Raw genomic sequence first — 21,429 nt, forward strand, 5'->3', positions numbered from 1 at the left:
ATATTTTAACAACTAACCTGATCTGCCACGACTTAAGTATCATGCATGTATGTGTTTCTATGTCACGTATGAACAGTAGGTGTATGAGAAAATCTTTAATAATAACATCCACAATTTACTCATTTTGTAAGCATGCAAACAAGCAGGTGGAAGTAGTAATGTCGTACTACGATGTGTTACCTGGGCGGCATTGATTTCATGTTGCTTTCTGGCTCCTCAAACACATTGGGACAGGCATCAGGAGTAACTGAAATGTAAGGTGCAGGAACAGATGTTGAGCGCAAATACCTCATCTCATCTTGGAAGAGGTTATCGTCTTGGTAGGCCCCAAAGTTCTCAGTGTGTTGCCTGAGGGATGACAAGAGAGTGATAAATCATTATGTCAGCACATGCTACTGTAGGGGTTTTCTGAGCTGTATAAAAAACACCTTGTTATTAACTGAGCTGTTAGCTACCTAGCTAGTGTCTGCAGGTACAGGCAGCCCATTTTATTGGGGAGTTCGTCCGACACGCCCTCCTTGAGGCTGGGAAGCAGGTGGGAGTGCAGGGGCCGCGGAGGGTGGTGGCAGAGCATGCTGGGCTCGGCAGCGCTGCTGAGGGACAGCAGGAACAAAGCGTTTGCCCGAATAACCTGGTGGGCCTCCATAGTGGGCAGCGCTCGAGGAGTCTTCACCTGCAGGGGTTTCTTCCTGGATTGCTTCACCTGGCAAAGACATGCAGAGCGGTTTTGAGTTAAGTTGAAGAAGCCATTATGATGAAAGAATCTGAGAGTGAAAAAGGGACATGCATTTAAAAGGTAACCTCGGTATTTTTCAACCTGGACCCTGTTTTCCCATGTTTTTGTGTCTAAGTGACATGTTCGCTGGCTTCCCTGGACTGCTGCTTTAACTACAGGCTTCACTTCAGCATTTTTGTGTTCTCCACCACCCATGCTGCCACCATCATGAACACAAAGAGTATCTCATTAGTCACTTAGACACAAAAACAGGGGAAAATAGGGTCCAGGTTGGAAAACATTGAAGTTACCCTTCTAGCACCACAGCCTTGCAAAAGTAGGCTACCTTCTCCCTGGCGGCAGTCTGTTTCTCTCTCAGGTATTTCTCCCGACAGCGATCACACACCAAGTACCAGGTGCTGCCTCCTATGCCTCCGTCTCCACAGTTCCCAGCCCAACCACCACAGAAGTGGCCAATGCTGTTGTAGCCCTGGCCTCCAGCATAGCGGCCACAACCTGTCACAGAAATACCAAGGAGGGATGTTAAAGGCACAGAGCACATTTTGGAAAGATGTTTGAGTATAAAAACACAAACCAAAACTTTCTGTATTCTGACCTGGGTGAGCCTGTCTCATATGGTAGGTGACAGGGTAAGGGTGAGACTCCCCACACAGCTCACAGATGGTGTCTTTCTCCGGTCCGCCCATGGCGAGCTGTGCCATCTCTCCAAACAGATTCCCTCTTGGACGCACCTCTGCCTTCTCCCTCTTCTTCTTCTCCTTCTTCGCCTTTTTGCTGTCTTTCTCGTGTTCCTTCTTCTTTAGGATGGCGCTGGACCCCGGGCTCGGGAAGATCATGTTCTGAGTGGCTGCCTTGATGGTCGCCATAGAGATGTCCTCCCAGAATGCCACCAGATGTTGTAACGTCAACGGTAAGATTGACTTTGCCCTCATAGCAGGGTGAGAGGTCATCTCATAGGAAGTGGCCTCTCCTTTCCCCTCCTCACACTTCTCTGGCAGTGGAGGTTCTTTCAGCATGGACAGCACCTTATTTTTGTTGATGCTTCCCATTTTGGAGATGTCCGGGCCATGTGGAGCAATATTAAACATGTTAAGTGCAGAGGAAATCTCTAAGGAGTGGCGGTTCTTTAACTTGCTCTCCTTCTCCTCAGCACCCTGTCCTCCCAGGGAGCTGCGGATGGGGGCGTGCTCTTTGGTTAAATCTGGGTTAAACTTGAGGAAGGAGGAGCAGGCCATGGCATCGTGGACGATCCCTTCATGCCACAGGAATGCTGCAAAAACTGCTCGCGCACATTCAGCCACAGAAGGTGACATGGCCTGTTTGGCGGGCTCTGTGGCCCTGGATGTACTCTCACCTTTAAACAGAGGCCCAGATTTGTCCTTCTTAGGGCGCGTGTGTCGACTGGAGGTTTTGCGGCTGACTTTGGGTGAAGAGCGGCTCTCTAGCTCCTCTTTCACAGGAGCTTTGCCAATGCTAAAGTGCACCTTGCATGACCCCTCCTCAGCATTACGGGCCTCTGCGTTTTCATCGTTTCCGTCCTCTGAGAGGAGTGCGCTAGAAGTGCACACCTCCACCACTTCACTGTGGAGGTTCTCCTGGGTCACATGTGGAGAAGGAACACGGTTCTCTGCATTACTGATCAATCCTTTATTTGGATCTTTAGGAGACAGTTTAGGTTTAGGAGAGGTAGACCTGCCTCGAAGTGGCTCCGTAAGTGGAACCTTCTTCTTTCTAAGTGTGTCTGGGTCCAGAGTGTATGAATCTGACTTGGACCTCTCTCTGGGAGGGTCTAGCCGGGCTTTGGAGGAAGGGCTAACTTTAGGTGGGAGGTTCTTGTCATGGTGGGATGAAGAGGAGTGCTGGGAGGAGGTGCTGGAGGGACTAGACCTGCCTGAAGAGGATTTCTGTTTGGGAGAGGAGGAGCGAGAGCCAGGGTTTGGGGACTCAGCCCGAAGTCCTGGAGTTCTACTGTCTGCCTTCAGGGCCTGCAGAGTGTTGTGATTGGGCGAGTGAGAGCGGCTGTGGGAGTCAGACCTCAGTTTGGCTGTGTCTGACCGCAGGATGAGGGCTTCACTGGCCGACAGTCCACCCTCCCCTTGCTTGATCCTGCTTTGCTCTGATGAGCGGCTTCCCTGTCTGTCCTGCTTGGGTGAGCGATTCTCCTGGCGGTGTTTGGAGGCTGGGGACATTGGCCGTGCGCCGGGCATCAGGTTCCCTCGCTCACCTAAACGTTAACAATTCAAATACAGTTACACCACAACAGAGGACTAAATCAATGGTAAGAGTGCAACCACTAAACTCTAAATACAACACTCAAAACCTGAGTGGGAAAAAATGTAATGTTGAAAGTATAAAATTAAAATGCAATGAAGGGCAGAAGAATGTAAGTCCAGAAGGTGAAAGATGTTAAGTCTTGTAAAGCACATGTGAGTAAAATATTTTCTACTTTACAAGCTGAGTGTTTCTCCTACAGCTCGGTCTGTCTATTACTGTATGAGACAAAAACTCTGATATGGATGAAGATAGCTGGTGGACCATGGAAGAGCTGATGAAAGATGGATTCCAGCCCAGTCCTGGGACCTCTAATACTAATACTAATACTGGATCTAGCCTTAAAGGGATCACTTGGATTTTTAAAGTGGGGTTGTATGAGGTATTTATCCAGTCAGTGTATTACATACAGGAGATGTTGGTCAACACGCCCCCAGTTTGGAGAAGCAGGCAGAAGAATCGACACAGAAGCTAAGCAAACTGCTGTGGAAGGGTGGCAGCAACCATATACATAATTCAAAATATATATATTCCAAATACAAGTAACAGAAATACAACCCATCTGTGATCACCATTTTGCATGGAGGCTTCATGCACGAAGTCAAGGTAAAGTTATGTGTACCTGAGGATCTGAGGTTGACTTTGAGGGAAAATAACATTAAAAAATTTGAAAGAAAAAAAAAATCACTCCCATCAAAAATTTATTCATTATCTTGTTGCAGATTTGATTCAAATGATACCAGACTTTGAGATTGATATTTAGAGATCCAGTTTTATTTATTTATTTATTTAGGTACTTATTACTTTCACTTGCTCAACAGTTATTCAGTTTCTAATATAGTGGGGGATGATACTGGCTGATTGATCGGCTATTAGCTTTTTCCTGTCCGAAACTATTGTTGTTATATCAGCTTTGAAAATTCCACTATCAGTCAAACTCTGAGTTTAAGTGTACGGTATACTGAGAATATTTTTACTGCTTCACCTTGCTGCAGACAGCCTTTTTCAACAGGGAAGCAGCTTCATCTAGAAGAGAGCGATATAACAGCTTCAGCTGCCTGTCGGAAATTACTGTCTGACGACAAGATAAAGCAGTGAAAATATTCTAAATACAGCATACACTTTATCTGATATTGACTTTTAGATAGGACATTTTTGAGGTAGCTAAAATACATTTCGTTGCTGCCCCCGTCCACAGCAGTACATTGTGTAGCTTCCATGGTGGTACTCCTGCCTGCTTCTCCAAAGTGGGGGCATGCCAACCAACATCTGCTGTATGTTATACACTGATTATAGATAAGTGCCTAATACAACCCCACTTCAAAAGATACGAACTATCCCTTTAACTTAAGAGTGGAAACTTTTGATTGCCATCAGTTTAGTAACCACAAACATCCTGGAAGTCAATAGCACTTAAGGTCCACCTATTTTCATATGTGTTTATTATGCACCTTCAGCTTTTCCATTTTATTGTAATATTGTGTTTGGCCATGTCTCACTTTAGGGCCACAGTTTTTAAAGTTGGCACTAACACAAGATGCCCAAAATGTTTTTTACAAGCTAAAATACAAAGCCCTTTGTTCGTCACAGAGCAGACTGTTGTTTTTTCTTTGGGTTCCTACCCACCCTCTGTTCAGTCAGAGGGAGGCATGCATGCTGTGATTACCCACCCTTTTGCCTTAGAGCGAGAGATGAGAGAGCAGTACCATGCCCAGCCACGGACACATTGCTTTTGTGCACACGCTCGCGAGAAGCAAGGCTGCGTGATGAACCATCTACAGCGGGAAACAGTGGAGCAGGTAAACAAACAAGGCATGGAGCGCAAAGAGGGGCCACCACAGAGAGAAAGACAGAGGCACAGAGAGGCAATGGGGTCAAGTCAAGAAGGTGGAGTAGAAAGAGGACAACAAGTTAAAATGACGGAAAGATCAACGGATAGAAACATGAAAAGAGAGACACTTATAGAGGAGAAAAAGAAGTTACAGAGCCCTGGAGGTGACATGGAAAGTAAAACTAATCTGTGTACACAATTTATGCTCTCAATTTAATATCGTATATATTTTTCCCTCTTCCTTGCTTGTAGAGGGCAGCAAACCTTTGACATGCTGCATTTAGTCAGCTGGAAGTTTGAAGACAACAAAGAAAACCTTTGTGAAGCGCTCCACACCCCTGAAGCTGAGTTTTTATGAACATCCTCAGTATGATCAAATGGCAAAACAGTCCTTTATCCTGTAAAATAAGACTTAAGAGGTCTCAAAGCATTGTTTTTAACAGCTAAAATCTCAGTCCAGGATCAAAATAAAACTGCATTAAATCCACTAAAGTGATCCATAGTGCATGGAATGGGTGCATGAGTGATAGGAAGAAGGTGATAAGTTACCTGTAAGCTAAATTAAGAGCACAGATTGTTAACTTATGCACACAAATTAGTTTTGTCTCTCACCTCCGGGGCTCCGTATGAAAGAGGCAACCAGGTTAAATTAGAAAAAAAAAAGATGACCACAAGTAGAGAGGAAGCAATACAGAAGAAAAGACCGACAGGAAGAGAGAGAGCTACACATGCTGAAAAGGTCACATACAAATAAACAAATATCTTGGATCCTGTTCTAAGATAATCTTAATATTAAATTGTGGTTCTTTGTATCTGAATTAACTAGGGAAAGTACAAGCTACTAAAATGTGTTATATGTAATATTGTCACTTAATTACTGGGCTGAAATTTGCTGTTTTAGGAGGCTGACTGAGCTATTTAGAGTACTGTTTTACATTTGCAGTGAAGCCCTGGGCTGGCTGAGGCAGAAAATGAAACCAGTTGTTAATCAGGGATGAAAAATGCAGATCTGAAATCAAAGCAGCAAGGAAGATGAGGAAAAGAAGAATAAAGCTGACTTAACAAGAGAGCAAGCAGAAAAATAAGCAGTTCAGGCTATTACTTCAGCACATGGCAAGAATATCCCTTTTAACAAAACGCTTAGTCAAGTATTTAAGTTTGAAATCTTGTTTTCAAAAACAAGTGAAAACACCCTTCAATGCATATTTTTGAAGGCAGTGTCACCTGATTTGTTTTTTTTATAAACAAGATTTAAACATTAAATAACAGACATGTTGGCTTGTTGGGGATATTTCTGCACTGGAGAACATAACTGCGCTGTTATGTGTCGCACATCGCTGGAGCCCTACCCAGAAAATACATGAATAATTACAGAACAAATTAGGAAAACAAAAAGCTGGGAGGAAAAAGGATCAACACCTGTGCAAGCAAGCGCTGTCAGAAAGCAGGACAGACTTACTCAGAAGCTGTGGTTGTGGCTGAGACAGTTGGGAGGGGGATTGTCCAAACACAAATGGGCTGTGGACAAGGGAGGAGGAGGAGGGAGGTTGGGCGGCTTGCTCAAATACGGAGGAGGAGGGAGCTGCTGAGAGGAAGGGCCCAGACTGAATGGAATTCAGTATGGCACTCAACCGGTCACCTGCAAACATGGAGACAGAGGATGGGGAAAAACTACAGCTTATACTATGGTTTGAGGTTTCCAAAGGGGGGATGAGGATCATTCAGAGTTTATCTTCTATCAGTCATTCAGTCATCTCCTAGGACGCAACATATGTGCGAAATGGGAGGAGCTGCCAGGTACCAGAAGTGAAAGTCCTATTTGTTTTCTGTAAGAGGACTGACAGTAGGAGCACGTCCAAGGGTTGGATGGGAATCCAAAAAGTCAGCAAATGGGTCAAGAATCATCTGGTCCTACTGTATGATTGAAAAGCCGAAAAGATACCATCCCGGGGTGACAAACACAAGGAAAGATCTGAACTACACCTCCCAAGACACATTAGCAAATAACATCTGCGGCCAAGTTCAAATGATGTTTAATGAGCAGTACTCTTTCCCGCAGTGAATGTTTGATGGCTCGCTAAGGCACAGGACGAGGCGTATGCTCATGTTTGTGAATTAAATAAGAAGGAGACCTTAGCAACTTTAGATGGTCACTCTAACATAAGTGCTTTATGCAAGATTTGATAAGTTGTTTCAAAATAAGTTCTCCACCAGAGTTGTTCTGATACTGATAACAGTATCGGAAATGCCTCTGATAATACCTAAAATGATGGATCAGGTACTGACGAGCACTGAACCGATACCATACAATTAATTAATAAACTAAAAATCATTCCACAACCGGATAAAACTCCAGTCTTCCAGTAAAATCAATTCTTCTTTGACACTCTAAAACAGCAGCCCACATAGCAAGTTACACTGTGCAGCCACTGGCAACTACTGTTTTAAAGCGGCCAAGAGTAACCTCGTTCCTGTAAAAAGGCATCAGCCAATACACAAGTTTAGGTTTCGGAATCAGTATTGGGAACGTCAAATTAATGCAAAACTTTGGGCCGGCACCATTAAACAAAAAAAAAAAATCAACATTTCTCCTATTTGGTTTCTGAGTTTTTCCTTAGAGACAGGTGATTCACAGAATGAAAATGTATGCTGTAGCAGACTAAAAAAAAGAAAGAAATGCAACTAACAAAAACCCATACTATTTTCAAATTATCCAGTAAAACTTGTGTTTCTATACTGCAGAGCACTGATGATATTATCAACAGAAACCTTTTCATACAAGGTTCTACAAAAAATGCTTTCGGAACCAGCAGCTCCTCCCATTTCACAGCTGTATTTGGGGAAAGGGTATATTGAGGGAGGGGCAGAGTATTCATTTCAAGAGTCACTCTTTGAGAAAAAAACAAAAAAACATCTGTGAGTCCTCATTAGAAGTTCCAAAATGCTGGGAGAAACTGGACCTTTCTCCATATACTGTTTGTTGAGCTGACACTGCATCAAGAACTCTTGTCACATGTAACAGAAGTCTGTGTGTGTTGCTATTTTCATCAATTGCTGGATCCAGAAAAGGGAAGCTGCCTGGATGAAGCCGAGGTGGGGAAATCAACCACAATGGCTGAACACTGGAGCCTGAGAGACCTGTCAGTAAGGTTGCTCTCCAACTTGCTCAAAGAGGTTTGCCAGAGGCTGGCCCTCAAGCTGACCATTCTGAAGGCGATCATTCTGTAATGCTGCCTCACAGCATGATGGATCCATCACACAGGTGGCTAGTGATTCAAACCTTCCATCAGATTGTACGGCAGGAGCTATGACCTTCACCTGGAGTTGTGAAGGCCTGCGGCCTCCTAAGGGCTTGCTAAGACATGCAGCGTACTTAGGGTGTTTGGAGATCGAGGAGGATGTGATGGCCGACAAACATCTGTGAGGTTTCAAAATTAAATGTCACAGTACTTTTTTGACTCATTCTGTATTGAGTGCAGGGTCTACACTTTGTCCACTTTAAAGCAGAATAGTGGAGCCTAAACCATTCACCTCATGGGGCCGTGACACTCTAAACAGACAGTATGCTGTTGGTCAATGTTGTGCCGTCAGTGACAGAGTGTCCCACACCATTGGCACTAGTCAGCCCTTGTTGGCTGCTTTTCGGCCGATTCAGTATGCTGAATCTGTGTTGGAGACGATGGAGCCCCTAAGTGAGTGAAATCACTCTGATTGGCAGTTCAGCTCAGTGGATGAGAAGAGAAATGGAAGTGAGGAAAACAAACAAATGACAAAAGTCAAGAGGGCGTGAGATCGAAACAGATGTGCCGCACAGTGAATATCATTTGTTCTTTCAACATCCGGTTGTGTTGTTAATGTGCTACCTGGCTAGCTGGGGTCTTGAATCTATCCTGTTGGTCTTCCGGTTCCGGTTTCCCTTTTTGAATGATGAATACAGACTACCGCCGCCTGCTAGACTAGTATGGAGAGACATTTCCTCTCACACAGGCACCGAACGTACGTGCTAGTTGGCCATTAGCTGCAGTCTTTGCTGTGAATTCAAGTGCAGCTTTGTAGCCAGGACACAGGCGATGCAATGGTCAGCCTTTGTTGCCACTGGTTCTTTGATGTCAGTTTGGTGTGTCTGGGCATTAATACACTTTTCCAATTTATGCACTGCAGGGCAGATTGGTCATCCAGCATCAAAAAAGCCCAGCGTGAATGCAACCAAGACGCATTCAAGACCTAGTGCCATCTAACCGTTCAAACCACCTTGAAAAGGTGACGTTGAAAAGGCATAAAAGCATCCATCTCTCCCATGTCACAAACCTAGTCTTTACTTCTCTGCTGGTCTGTGCAAGCAGCCATTTACAGGATCTTTCCTGTGTCAACGTCAGCCAAATTGACACAGAAACTAGTCATCTTTCCACTTGTCATGTTAAAGCAACAGAAACACTGGCAGTCAAACACAAGGCTTAATAGAATGTTAGTGCTCTGTGTAGCAAATGGAGTAAAGCCTACACAGATTTGCATTTGGCACTATTACGGAAAAGGCAATCAGATTTGTGATCTGCCTAACAAAGACACATAATGTGTCCAAGTATAAAATTGCATCTGGCTTTAATCCAGACACTTGAAATGACAAGTGTGTATGGAGCCTTTATTCTACTGTACGATCACATTGCATTATCTGAAAAACCATGGTTCTCTGATTAGCATGGCGAAGTGTCTCAACAGGTCAGCCTCCTTTTTCAAGCAGCGAAGAAGAGGTACGCCGTTTTGAAAACGACTGACACAGCATGATATTCAGGCAGAAAAGATACACAGACACATTTGTGGCCAGCCAATCTTTCATGGTGTAGCAGAGCTGATGAGTTCATTCAAGTGATGTGTTCAGTGTTCAACAAAATTCTTAAGAAAACAAGGATTATGTGTATGATCAAATGTTTTTAAAAGACTAAATTAAAAGGGAAACTTTGGTATTTTTCAACCTGGACCCGATTTTCCAATGTTTTTGTGTCTAAGTGACTAATTGGAACAACAAACTGATGGTGCCATTTTGCCCCAAGTGGCATCATTGCAGCTTGTTTTGTGGCTACAGGGTTCTCACTCAATACTGGACCATTTTCAAAAGTTATTGTTCCCATTAGTCACTTTGACACAAAACATGGGAAAATAGGGTTCAGGTTGAAAGATACCCAAGTTACCCTTTAAGGCAACAAAGGGCAAAGGGTGAAATCACCGACACATGTCCAGGGCCAGTTACCTGTGTTGGGCGAGCCCACAGCGCCCAACAAACAGAGCCCAGAGTCATCGAAATGAATGGAAGCACACTGATTGGCCCATGCACACAGACATACACATATGCCTGACATTGCAGAGATGTTAGGCATGAAGTATCAACAGTAGACATGATTAAAACATGCGTAAACAAAATAGAGATGATAGATCAGTGACTGGTGGCATCTGTAATTTTAAAGAGACTGACTGACCCATACTGGATCACATATACCTCGTGGATGTGCTGTCATAAAGTATGGAGGTGAAGTGAGTGTTGATTTGACTTGTTATTGTAATATAACTGCATAACCAAAGATGGTGAAAATTTCTACATTTCTAGAACTAACATGGGGTAATGTATCAAACAACTAGGCCTGTCATGATAACTACTTTTGTTGGACTATATATATTGTCACAGAAATAAAGTGATTTAGACCATTTTATGGCACTGATATAATGCTAAAGTAACAGCAAAATAATGTAAGTACACCCTGTCAAAGAGCAATGAACTTTGAATATTCTGACACTGGAATGAGAAAGTAATATATCCGAAAGCTGGGCTCAGACTACAGGAGTTTTGGGATGATATAAACCACATTCACCCCTCCCAAGAATTACAGGAGAAATCTGGTCTGGGACCTTGGTCAGTACTGATATTTGGTCCAGATTTCTCTGGTGATGTCAGAGGGTTGCAGATACATTCTTAAATTTCCTCAACTGCCCGCAGACTCATCAGGGCCGTTGCCATAATTTCGAACATGTTTGATATTTAGGATTAAAAATCTGGATGATTACAATAATGATTACATCGGTACAGAGCAGCCAACGGTGTTGCAAAGCAATGGTAAACATTCTAGGCCTTGAGGCTAACGTTAGCTAGCATGAACTCTTAACATCTATTAAAACTGAGAGTTAATATCTCACCTCCAGTTCTCACTGAAGAATAGACAATCTGTGTCTACCATTTTTTTCATCCAGACTCATTTAGTCTTCTTCTTTTGTTTTTTTGTTTTTCTCACTGCAAAGCGTTGTTTACATTACAGCAAGATGTCGCACCATGTCAGTTTCCATTTTGTTTCCATCTGTGTCCCCATGACATCACATGGGGTGGCGCATTTATGCTCCCTCTGACACGATAACCTTAATAATATCCTGTAGTGCGTAATGCGCAATTATTTTCAAACCTTGTTGCCTGGGCATGTTTAAGATTAGAGAGAAGAACATCTGTGAATTTCTTCCTTATGCGCAACCTGATTTCAAAGTGGGTTAGGATCTTAAAATTCCTGTAGTCTGAGCCCAGCTTAAAGAAATAAAACATATATAGAACCACACAACTAAAACACAAATAAAATGGACCCTCAGGCCCTGTTAACAAAAAATGCACCTAAATAAATATACACTTAGCAAAGAGATATACTGAGCTATTCCTGAACAGGCAATAATATTTTATGTAATATCGTACAATATATGGACATGACCTCAACCATTCTAGGTGACTGTGATAAGTTGCTAATTATCGTGACAGGCCTACAAACAACAATGGCAGCTGCATGAGAACTTGTGAAAGTCTCAGTCCAAAGCACAGGGAGAGTCAGATATAAGGTATGTTAAAGTAAAGCAGGGAGTAATAAAGATAGGGAGTGCAGAGTGAAGTCAGAGGTGAGGTATACATCAGTAACGATCAAACATCACTCAAAATCTTTAAAGACAGCCTGAGGACTATACGACTTCTGACGTAAATGGACAGCAGAAAGCAAAGTGGATGTTGAAAGCAAGTTGATATGCAGATTAAGGATATGTTAAAGAAAGTAAAAACTCTACACCAAGTTGACCTCACCTTTGTTGTTGGAGATGCCGTAGTCAAAGCCCTGTGCTCCATTTGAGGTTGTGGCTCTGTTGAAGGCCTGCACAGAGAAGGGGCTGGGCGGTGGGGTCTGGGCCCCGTGCTCAAGCAGTGCTTGTTCTATAAGAGCAAAATAAATTGTTAGAGTTTATCACATTTGAAGGTTCAGTGGTTTCCCCAATTGAGCGTGGCTTACCGTCATCATGGCGAAGGTATTGATTTCCGCCGCGGTCTCTGGCCAATGACCAGGCCTCTCCTTCATCACTCTCACAGAACTCCACTACACTGTTCTTATCCAGCTGTACCCAGGTCCCCTCTGAGTTGACCACCTGGTACACAAACAACACTCTTTATCCATACTCACACACACACTGAACACTTCACACACACACACAGCACATTCACACAAACCCTCATCTATTTAAAAAAAACAAAAAAAAACAGTCATAGCCATTTTTCATCAACCCCAGTACATCCATGTTATTAATGCACAGGCAAAACCATGACACACACTCAACTACAGTAGATCATTAACATGCAAACATTCAATTCATCTGATTACACATACAAAAACTAAAGCAGTAGATCACATGAATTTGATTTTGTGTATCAGCAGACACTGCGGGACAAAACTGATGTAGCTAAAATTAAAAATAAACTTACTCTAAGAAAGGGGTAGCTTATTGAAAGGTAAATGCATGAGGCTGTTTTTTCTCAATTCCCTGAAATATTATCATTTTGGAAAAACAGACATAGACGGAAGTATTAGTATGTGCAGGCTGCACCTCTCAGTTCTCAGACAGGGCATTCCAGTACAGGCTCAGAGAGGAAAACTATTGAACAGCATGACACACCACAGCAGCAGCCAATGATATCCAAAAAGAGGGGGAGGCTCCACTCATCACCAAGCCAAACACAATTTAGCAAGTTTTAAGTACCAAAGTTATTGACAGGATTGTTAAAAGTGCAAGAAAGATACGGTCAAGGCACGGAAAGGCTCCAGCATTTTGTGATCAGACTTCCACTGAGAAGTCTTGAGGCAGCTGAATATGACACCCTGAAACTGCAATGGATTTATAGACACACTGGAATTAGTAAGTCAGGAAGCACGCGTAAATGTTCCAGCCGCAGGAGCTGGTAAGACCTCAACGGGTGGAAAGATACACAACACACACCCACACCCAGAAGCACCTGATGTATTCCCCTTAGAAAGACAGATTACATTCTTTACATTCAAAATCAGTTCAGTTTAGGCAAAGAGGGAACTCTGATTTCTGAGAATTAAGGCCAAAATCTACTGACATATTACATGACGTGATCTAAACAGGCTGATTTATTCAACTCTAGCCACAGAAAATACATTGCATTATTTGGGGTGAGTGCGTACCTCGCCTATGGCCTTGACCTTGTTGCCAAGAACTAACATTCCAATGGGGATACCCCTAAGGTTTGGGCAGCTTCTGATGTTGTGACCAGAGGGGCCGGTCTTCACTACCTTATAAAGCCCCGGGCCGCCGCCCTGCCCTGCCCTGTTCTGCACCCGAATGGGGGCCTCGTGGGAAGGGCAGCTGCTCACCTCCTTTACGTTCTCCTCCGATGGGCCCCTGACCTCCTGCAAGAATTAAGACCATGGATTAAAACCAAAGCACAGTAACACAACAACAGGCTGCAAAAAAAAAAAAAAAAAAAAAGTATAAGTCCAGGACAGGTTTCAAACTAAGTCCTGAAATATTACGGTAAAGAGCTGCTGTTAGCAGTGTAACAGGGACAAGAGCATGCTTGCTCAGCCAACCTACCCTGTAAAAATAAAATTATTTGTTAAGTCTTGGACCCTAGTTCATTTCTCATAGAGCAGTCAGAAGTCATTCATCTGGACATGCCCGCTGTGTGATCTTCAAGGCCTTTAAGCAACATTTTTGGAATTATTTGCTTTCTTGCTTGATGTTAGAGATGATTGATACGACTCCGATATCTGTCCATTAAATATGAAGCAACAGCCAACGGGCAGTTAGCTTAACTCAGCACAAAGACTGGAAACACCTACATGTTATATGTTGTTTATTGAAAGGTGTGCTATGTAGGAGTTTCCTGTGACCTATACACAGGTAATTCCTCTCAATCTTGTCGGTGAAGATTCTCAGTCATCCAGGTCATGGCAATCTAAAGGGCTATATTGTAGGCAACTGGACTTGGTTGAGTTTCTTGAAGAAGTTTCGCCTCTCATCCAAGAGGCTTCTTCGGTTCTAACGGACTGGTGCGGACAGCTGACTCAGCTGTCCATTTACATCTAAAGGAGAAGGAACACTCTTTCGAGGACGGCAATGTCCACATCTTGGCCAGAGAAGACAGATGGTTTGAAAGAGGCGTGAAAGTAGCCAGCTCCATCAAACCGGAGCGACCATGGCTGAACAGAGGAGGCACTTATTACCAACCCACAATGCAGTCTTGGGATCCCTCCCCAGATGAATTAACACCCATTCACACCTGGACCCATCTAACCCTAACGACACAAAATGGCCAGTTGGGTCAACGACTCACATGTGATCTTAATGACTCTGAAAGGGTTCACACCCGCACAGACTTTAAAGCCTGCAACTCCGCACCAGTGCGTTAGAACTGAAGAAGCTTCTTGGAAGACAGACAAAACGTCTTCAAGAAACTAAAGCAAGTCAAACAGACACTCTGCCCTCTGCCTCTATTTTCTTATCTCCTTCTTATGTTGCTGTGTTCAGGACATTTTTGGGTGTGTGCCAATAACAGCGGGCTGCTAAGGTCAAGACTCAAGTAGTGATAGCCTGCATCCAAGAATAAGCTACCAAAATTGCAGACGCAGTGGTGAAAAAAACGCAAACATAGTCGCAACATAGTGAGGTGAAATGCCAAGACAGCAAAGCTCGTTCCAAAACAAGAGTGTCTTTCGTTGGTGGGCACTGAAGGAGAGGACGGGGATTAAGAGCAACTTCAAAAAGTGACAGACAGTTCCCACATTTAATCTGTACAAGAGCCCAAGTGTAAAAACGACAAGTTGTAGTTTTACATCCGGGACATGGATGGGACTATTTCTTGGCCAGGCATTCCAAGTTCTTGGAACCTTCTTGTTACTGTTCCCCACAAATAGATAGTCCATCACATAACCCTGATAAAACCCGACCTGCTGTTTCTGCAGTTCAGTTTCTGTATTGATTAATCAAGATATAACATGTTAAATCGTGACCTTGAGAGGTGCTGGTAAGTGGACTTTGTTACAGGACAGTCAGGCTTGCACCTTCTCCCTTGTTTCCACTCTTGCCAGCTGCAGCTTTATATTTATAGAACGAGAGAGGTATCTATCTTCTCATTAACCTTTCAACAGAAAGCATATTTACAAAATGTCAAACTATTCCTTTGAAGTACTTTGAGAGGCTTCGTCATGCTCAGATGAGATACTCTTTGTTTTTACTAGACATGGATAACTGAAAACCTCAACTTCCACCTTATCAGTGGTATTACAAAACTACACTTATTCCCCTTGATATTAAAATGCATGTAGTGTACATACACTACACAAGTTTTGATATAACTAAAGATCCATGTTCTCATAGTGGATACAGCGTAAGAATTCAACACAGTCAATGTTGTGGTGATGCAGCTGAATGACCAATAGACAATCAGCAGAATGTTCACCTATTTTCATCCAGTCTAAAGGGAGGCATGCTATAACACACAAGGATACAGGACTACGTATGACAAGCCTTTCAGTCAGGACCTCATGCAACACACTGGACATTAGTATCTTCAACCCCATGCAACATACAAGCTTGAACAGTAATTGTGATCACTACAGGAATCTATGGGACAGTGGCCGCTGACATATTGTAATCGTCAAAATTTAACAAAACAGACAACCATGCAACTGTGGTTCGACCTCTTATGCCTGATTGTAACACTGTGGGGAAAGACTACAGAGTCACAAGGGGTTCAAGAGGACAGATAAAGTCACATATAGATGATAAGCTATGGGGCAGTCAAGCTATGTGTCCCTCCATACAACTCACCTGTGGTGGGAATATAGTTAAGGGAGTCCACGACAAAAAGCCGATATCTCTGACTCCTTGGCTAGCGTTAAAGACATTCTGAGCAACAGATCGTAAGACAGTCAAGAAACAGTAGACGACTCGAGAGAGGAGAGAAAACAGGATGGGGGAAGGCGCTCGTGTATTTTTTTGGAAGAAAAAGAAATTTGGCTTGGCTCCTCTGGAATTCAGCATCAGAGGTTGTTTGAGCAGGTGAAGAAGAGAGGACAGAATCTGATTGTCCAGAAACTGTGGAGCACTGATAAAAAGGGGGCAAGAGGAACTGCAAATACAGGCCAAGTCACATGTTTGAACACTTAACAATAAGTGTAGGACCAAATGCATTTGAAAAGAAAAATACAAAACCCCGTTCCAGGGCACAAATAAAATTAAAATTTCACTCCAAACACCACAGGGTCGTTATTTCCAAATCCTTCCATACATATAAAGAAGAAACTTCCAAAAAAATTCCCCACTTGGATGATGTAGTGTGTCATGCTGTTCAGACAGAGACCTTACATGGAAGCCTCGTAGCACCTAAAGCATCCCAATGCAAAGGTGGAATTGTAGAGCAGTAGAGGTACAATTTCCCATTAGAACTTTTTGTGGACCAGTGATTGCTTCATGACAGAAAACCACCCTGATATTAACAACTTAACTGTTAACTGCAATAATATATCTTAAATTAAACCCAGTCACATTCCTTAGTTTTTTTATTCTGTTGCACATCGTGGCGGTTTTTGTGGCATGGAGCAAAATGTGAGAGAAACCCTTATTATTATTTCAACATGCCGTGGTGTGCAAGTGTTTTATGGGTTGTGAGTGAGAGGCAATGAGGGAAAGAAGACTGAACAGTGCAGACTAACCAACTTCACCACAGGATGAAATTGCTCCTTTACTACCTTTTTACCTTGGCTGTCAATTCCTGCATTGGGGTTCACTTCAATGCACTTCAAGCATTTCCAAGGGCTGTGGTTACTTTATGTTAAACTTTCTGCCTTCATACATGAGTTAATGCATGCATGCTCCCAGCTGCTGTTTCCTTTGTACAGTGCGTTAGTGAACATTTCATACTCAGTGTTGCTCAAGTTGATGTTTCATGCAAGAGAACACCCCAACAGTTAAACTCTGGTGAAGTTCTCAAGTTACCATGCTGCGGGTACATTTGGGGAGTGGGCGCCAAACACCAGAGTCCTTGAAAAACCATTATTGTCAAACAATAAAGATGATCTCTGAGCCCCCCCCCCCCCCCCCCAAATGAACAGCACAGGAGCCTCTGTCATTATTAAAGTGGGACAGACTGCTCGGCAGGCCTTCTTCTACTTACGTCGGCTGGGACCAGTAGGCTCCGGCCCAGGTGCTGGTTAAAAGAAAGGCACCAGGCTTCAGTGTACCCATTCATGCTGGGAACATACTTCTTTACTGTTTCATCATTGAGCCTGAGCCACACACCATCATCATTGTGGATCTACGGGAAAACAAGCAACAGAGCAGAACAGAGCCATGCCGTCCTGTTACTATGGAAACAGGATGGGCAGCACCCTCACACACACATACACCCACACACCACCTCTGAGGTTGCAAGAAAGTCTCAAGTCAAATTAGAGGAGAGTAAATTGAGGTCATAGCAGGGTTGACATAAGACATATAGAAAATGTCAGGTGTGCTGAAGGCTAAAGGGTATGAGAACAGATATTGTTCAGGACTGGCAAATATGCTGAATATGTGTTTTGTTTCAGTACAATCATTAAAGTTCCAGTGTGTAGGATTTAGGGGGATATATTGGCAGAAAATGTATATAATATAATAAGTATGTTTTCTTTAGTGTATAATCGCCTGAAAATAAGAATCGTCGCTTTTTCGTTACCTTAGAATGAGCCATTTGAGCTGCTCCTCATCTACTGAAATTGCCAGATTGCACTGCCTTGTCTCTACAGTAACCCAGAACGGACAAACCAAACACTGGCACTAGACAGCGGCAATGTGTTTTTGTGTTGGTTACCATAGTCAGAAGACAATCAACAAGAGTGTTGGAAAAACACTGATGTTTTTCCCATTTGAAACTGGTTTTTTTTTTTTGGTCAGCTTTCATCTCAGCTTTTAAACCTCTTATCTCCTTGCTGATGTTTTCTAGTCTCGAGCGGATTTCTGCATCGCTGCCACACTGGCCTGTATTTTCAAACAAAAAAACCCCCTCCTGAACAATCAACACTGCAGGAATTCTAACCGGAAGAAGTTCCAGCTGCTTGAAATCGGTAATCATCACCACTAGACGTCACTAAATCCCCCTAAAGCTTACACACTGGACCTTTATGTAATGCTTTGATTTAAAGTTTCGATTTAAATGCATCACATCCTTTTGATTTATGGTGCTGGCGCTCAAGCCTTTCATGTAGCCTCAGAGTGCTTTGCAAGAGTATGAAGCAAATTAAAGTAAGAGCAACAAATTTATAAGCTTTAAAAGAAAAGTAATTATCATAATTAGAAGAGGTAATAACATATAATACACAGAAGCCACGAAGCAGGATTCAAAACTACTTAAAACTAGTAATCTAGACAAAAAAAGATTACAATATTTATTATTCTGTCCTTACTGATTAAAAGAAGAACTATGGAAACAGAATAAAAGAAATAAGTTGTGCTCCAGCTGGTCTACTTATATAACACAACTTATATTCTGCCTGGTCTAGAGTCAATTACCTCGTCAGTGAAAGTGATGGTGCCATTGACATGCACTATGCCTATCTGTTCACTCTGCAGGGAGGGGTGACTACGCACACGCAGGCCTGCGCTGTCCTTGGACACAAATTTGCGGACCTGAGAGAAGCAGAGGGGAGATGGAGACCGTGAGCAGCAGAGGCAAAGGATATAAAGAAAGAAAAAACAAAGACAAGAAGTGGGCAGCAGGAGGAGAGATAAGAGGAAGCAGGACAAGTCGACTGTGGGAGATAGCATGCGTTAACCCACACAGAGCCTGCTTCCAAGTACACACATACAAACAGCGAAAGATGTGGAAACTTTAAGAGATTTATTTTCAGCAGCACCAGTTGGATGACGTTTGTTTTGTTACTCCAATTCACATTCATACTGGTGTGTGGAAAACCATGGAACACACGTTAAGAAGGAATGTAAAAAGTGCGAATTTAAGGTGCGTAATTTTGCTTGTTTCCCCATTATGTATTGAAAAATCAAAACAGGACAAGTTTCACAAATGATGATGACCCCAACATGCCTAATATCAGTTTAATGCATCATCTGCATGTGACGTAATTTGAAATCACTCTTTTGATTACCCTTGTTAATATGAGTAACAATAAATCACTGCAGCTTGAATAGATGACGAGGTTGAGATACAGTGCCAACAGTCAGTGTGTTTACATATACACTATAACCCGGGTACCGCAAATAACCATATTTAAATCTACACTGGGATTTTCTACCACAAAGTAGGGCTGGGTGATAGGAAGAAAATTAAATACCTCAATGATAAAAGCAATTTCCTCAATGTCAACAATATTGTAGGGTTGACTACTGACTGCTGTAATGCAGCCTTTAAAACCAGGAACAACACTGACAATATTACGATATCCAAAATCTAATGATATCTAGTCTTATAACACAAGTCAATATAACATTAACATATTGCCCAGGCCTACAACAAAGTGACAAAAAGACTCAATAAACTCACAGGGATTAGCTTTAATGCAGTTTATGACAGTTGCTTATTTGCACACTCAACAAATTAAAGCAACATCTCAGTGGAGTTCTCCTTCTTATCATCTAATGAATACAAAGGAGGTCGGAGACTTGTAGTACTGGTTTAGTCTGCCAAGTCTTGCTAAAAATATCTGCCCTTGCTTTGCCTCTCCAAATGTCTAGCTTATTCTGGATTTCCATCACCTTACACTGGACAGATAGCTTACCATCAGTTTTTGTTCATCGCTTTCTATGGACCAGCATTAGTGTGTCAGACCAACAAAAAACTAGAATTACCACCCTGCCGTTATATGTCACCGCACACCAGTCAAGTTTTTCTTACGGTGTCTTGCCTGTTTTAACACGGATGCTTCACATCTTCCCCCCAACAGCACAGATGATCTATACAATCAGCACAATTTCAAGATTAGTGTCACTAATTCAGAATCTGGCCAAATGCGTCCCCTTCTGTTCCTGAGATATGAAGTTCAGAAATGGCCAGAAAAGTGGTTTATGCAGAATATTATGATGTCACAGTGAAGCTGACCTTTGACCTTTTGGATATAAAATGTCATCACTTCAAGATTTTATCCTATCAGACATTTGTGTGAAGTTTTGTCATGATTAGGCTATGAATTCTTAAGTTATGTTCAAAAACATGTTTTGTGAGGTCACGGTGACGTTGTGCCAATTTGAAGAAATTCCCTCAAGGCATTCTTGAGATATTGTGTTCACAAGACTGGGTCGTACGAACATATGGACAGACAACCCGAAAACATGTTCCTTCCAGCAACGGCTATTGCTGGTACGGAGGTATAAAAACAAGCAGGTGGAAACAGCTAAAAGCTGCACAGAGGTGCAAAATGAGATGATTCTCAGTGTGAGTGGGCAGCACTAATAACCCTTTCACATAACAGGGAGTTCCTTGTCTCAGTGTTGCTTAAAGTAGAAATACACAACCCCCCCGGCATTTCTAAATAGAATCCTTGGCGCTTTGCTGTCACAAAGATATGCTTTGTGTTTTCTTTACAACCTAGCAACCACCAAAGTTGGTTCAGTTCCTTTGGCTGTTCCACCATCCGCCATTTCTGCTACTGGGGATAGTAACTGAAAGAACAAAGAAGAACTTACATTGATACTCTTTTATAACTGGGGATTGCTACAGATAACTACCGGGGAAAACAAAAGCGCTTTCCCCTTCCTGTTTTTGTTGCACAATGAATGACAAACTTCCTTTGTGTCATAACTTGAGCATTCATTTTCCCAGGAGGCAGATAGAATTGTATAGTGAAAGTAAGACTTACAGGGAACCAGTCTAAATGCTGATGGAGTCATTATTCTAAAGCCATTACATTGTGCAATCAACATTTAGTTCATAATGATAAGTTAAAGCAAAAACGTAATCTACTTCCACTTTAATGCGGCTTTTAGGGTGAGAGTTTAATTAAAGCCACAAATTGGAGTTGACAGGTGAATAAGACAGGACAAACCGTTCCTGGTCTCTGGTGTATTTGATGGGTGACTGCAAGCAAGCATGCAGGTGCTAACAGGTGTGTTTATGAGCATGTTCATGCCCCCTTGGTTGGGTAATCAAAAGAAAAAGCTCACCTTGCTTGGCTGAGGTTCAGCCTTTGGTTTGACCATCTGAGTGCCAGGTGGTATCATGCCTTTGGGAGGGTCTTTGACTTCTACCTCCAGACCAGCATCTAAAAGAAAAGAAGGGGGGTTTGGTGATGGTCGT

The 21,429-nt window shown here is 42.7% G+C and overlaps 1 protein-coding gene across 16 annotated transcripts in view; it reads right to left on the reverse strand.

Moving 5' to 3' along the window:
* The window catches only part of mycbp2 (MYC binding protein 2), an 85,290-nt gene that overhangs the window by 11,684 nt on the left and 52,177 nt on the right, over nt 1–21,429 (reverse strand). For 4 of the 16 annotated variants that reach the window (XM_033617435.2, XM_033617430.2, XM_033617433.2 and 1 more), the window contains 12 exons: nt 21,297–21,394; nt 18,693–18,809; nt 17,320–17,460; nt 15,975–16,052; nt 13,328–13,552; nt 12,137–12,269; nt 11,935–12,060; nt 6,298–6,477; nt 1,332–2,960; nt 1,062–1,231; nt 456–703; nt 181–348 (listed from right to left, as the gene is read on the reverse strand). In XM_033617435.2, coding sequence (XP_033473326.2) covers nt 181–348; nt 456–703; nt 1,062–1,231; nt 1,332–2,960; nt 6,298–6,477; nt 11,935–12,060; nt 12,137–12,269; nt 13,328–13,552; nt 15,975–16,052; nt 17,320–17,460; nt 18,693–18,809; nt 21,297–21,394 — 3,313 coding nt within the window. Of the gene's footprint in view, nt 1–180; nt 349–455; nt 704–1,061; nt 1,232–1,331; nt 2,961–6,297; nt 6,478–11,929; nt 12,061–12,136; nt 12,270–13,327; nt 13,553–15,974; nt 16,053–17,319; nt 17,461–18,692; nt 18,810–21,296; nt 21,395–21,429 lie in introns of all 16 variants that reach the window. The other 12 variants (XM_078174609.1, XM_033617440.2, XM_033617437.2 and 9 more) reach the window with 11 other exon arrangements.

This window comes from Epinephelus lanceolatus, chromosome 14, assembly GCF_041903045.1.
Source record: "Epinephelus lanceolatus isolate andai-2023 chromosome 14, ASM4190304v1, whole genome shotgun sequence".
NCBI lineage: Eukaryota > Metazoa > Chordata > Actinopteri > Perciformes > Serranidae > Epinephelus > Epinephelus lanceolatus.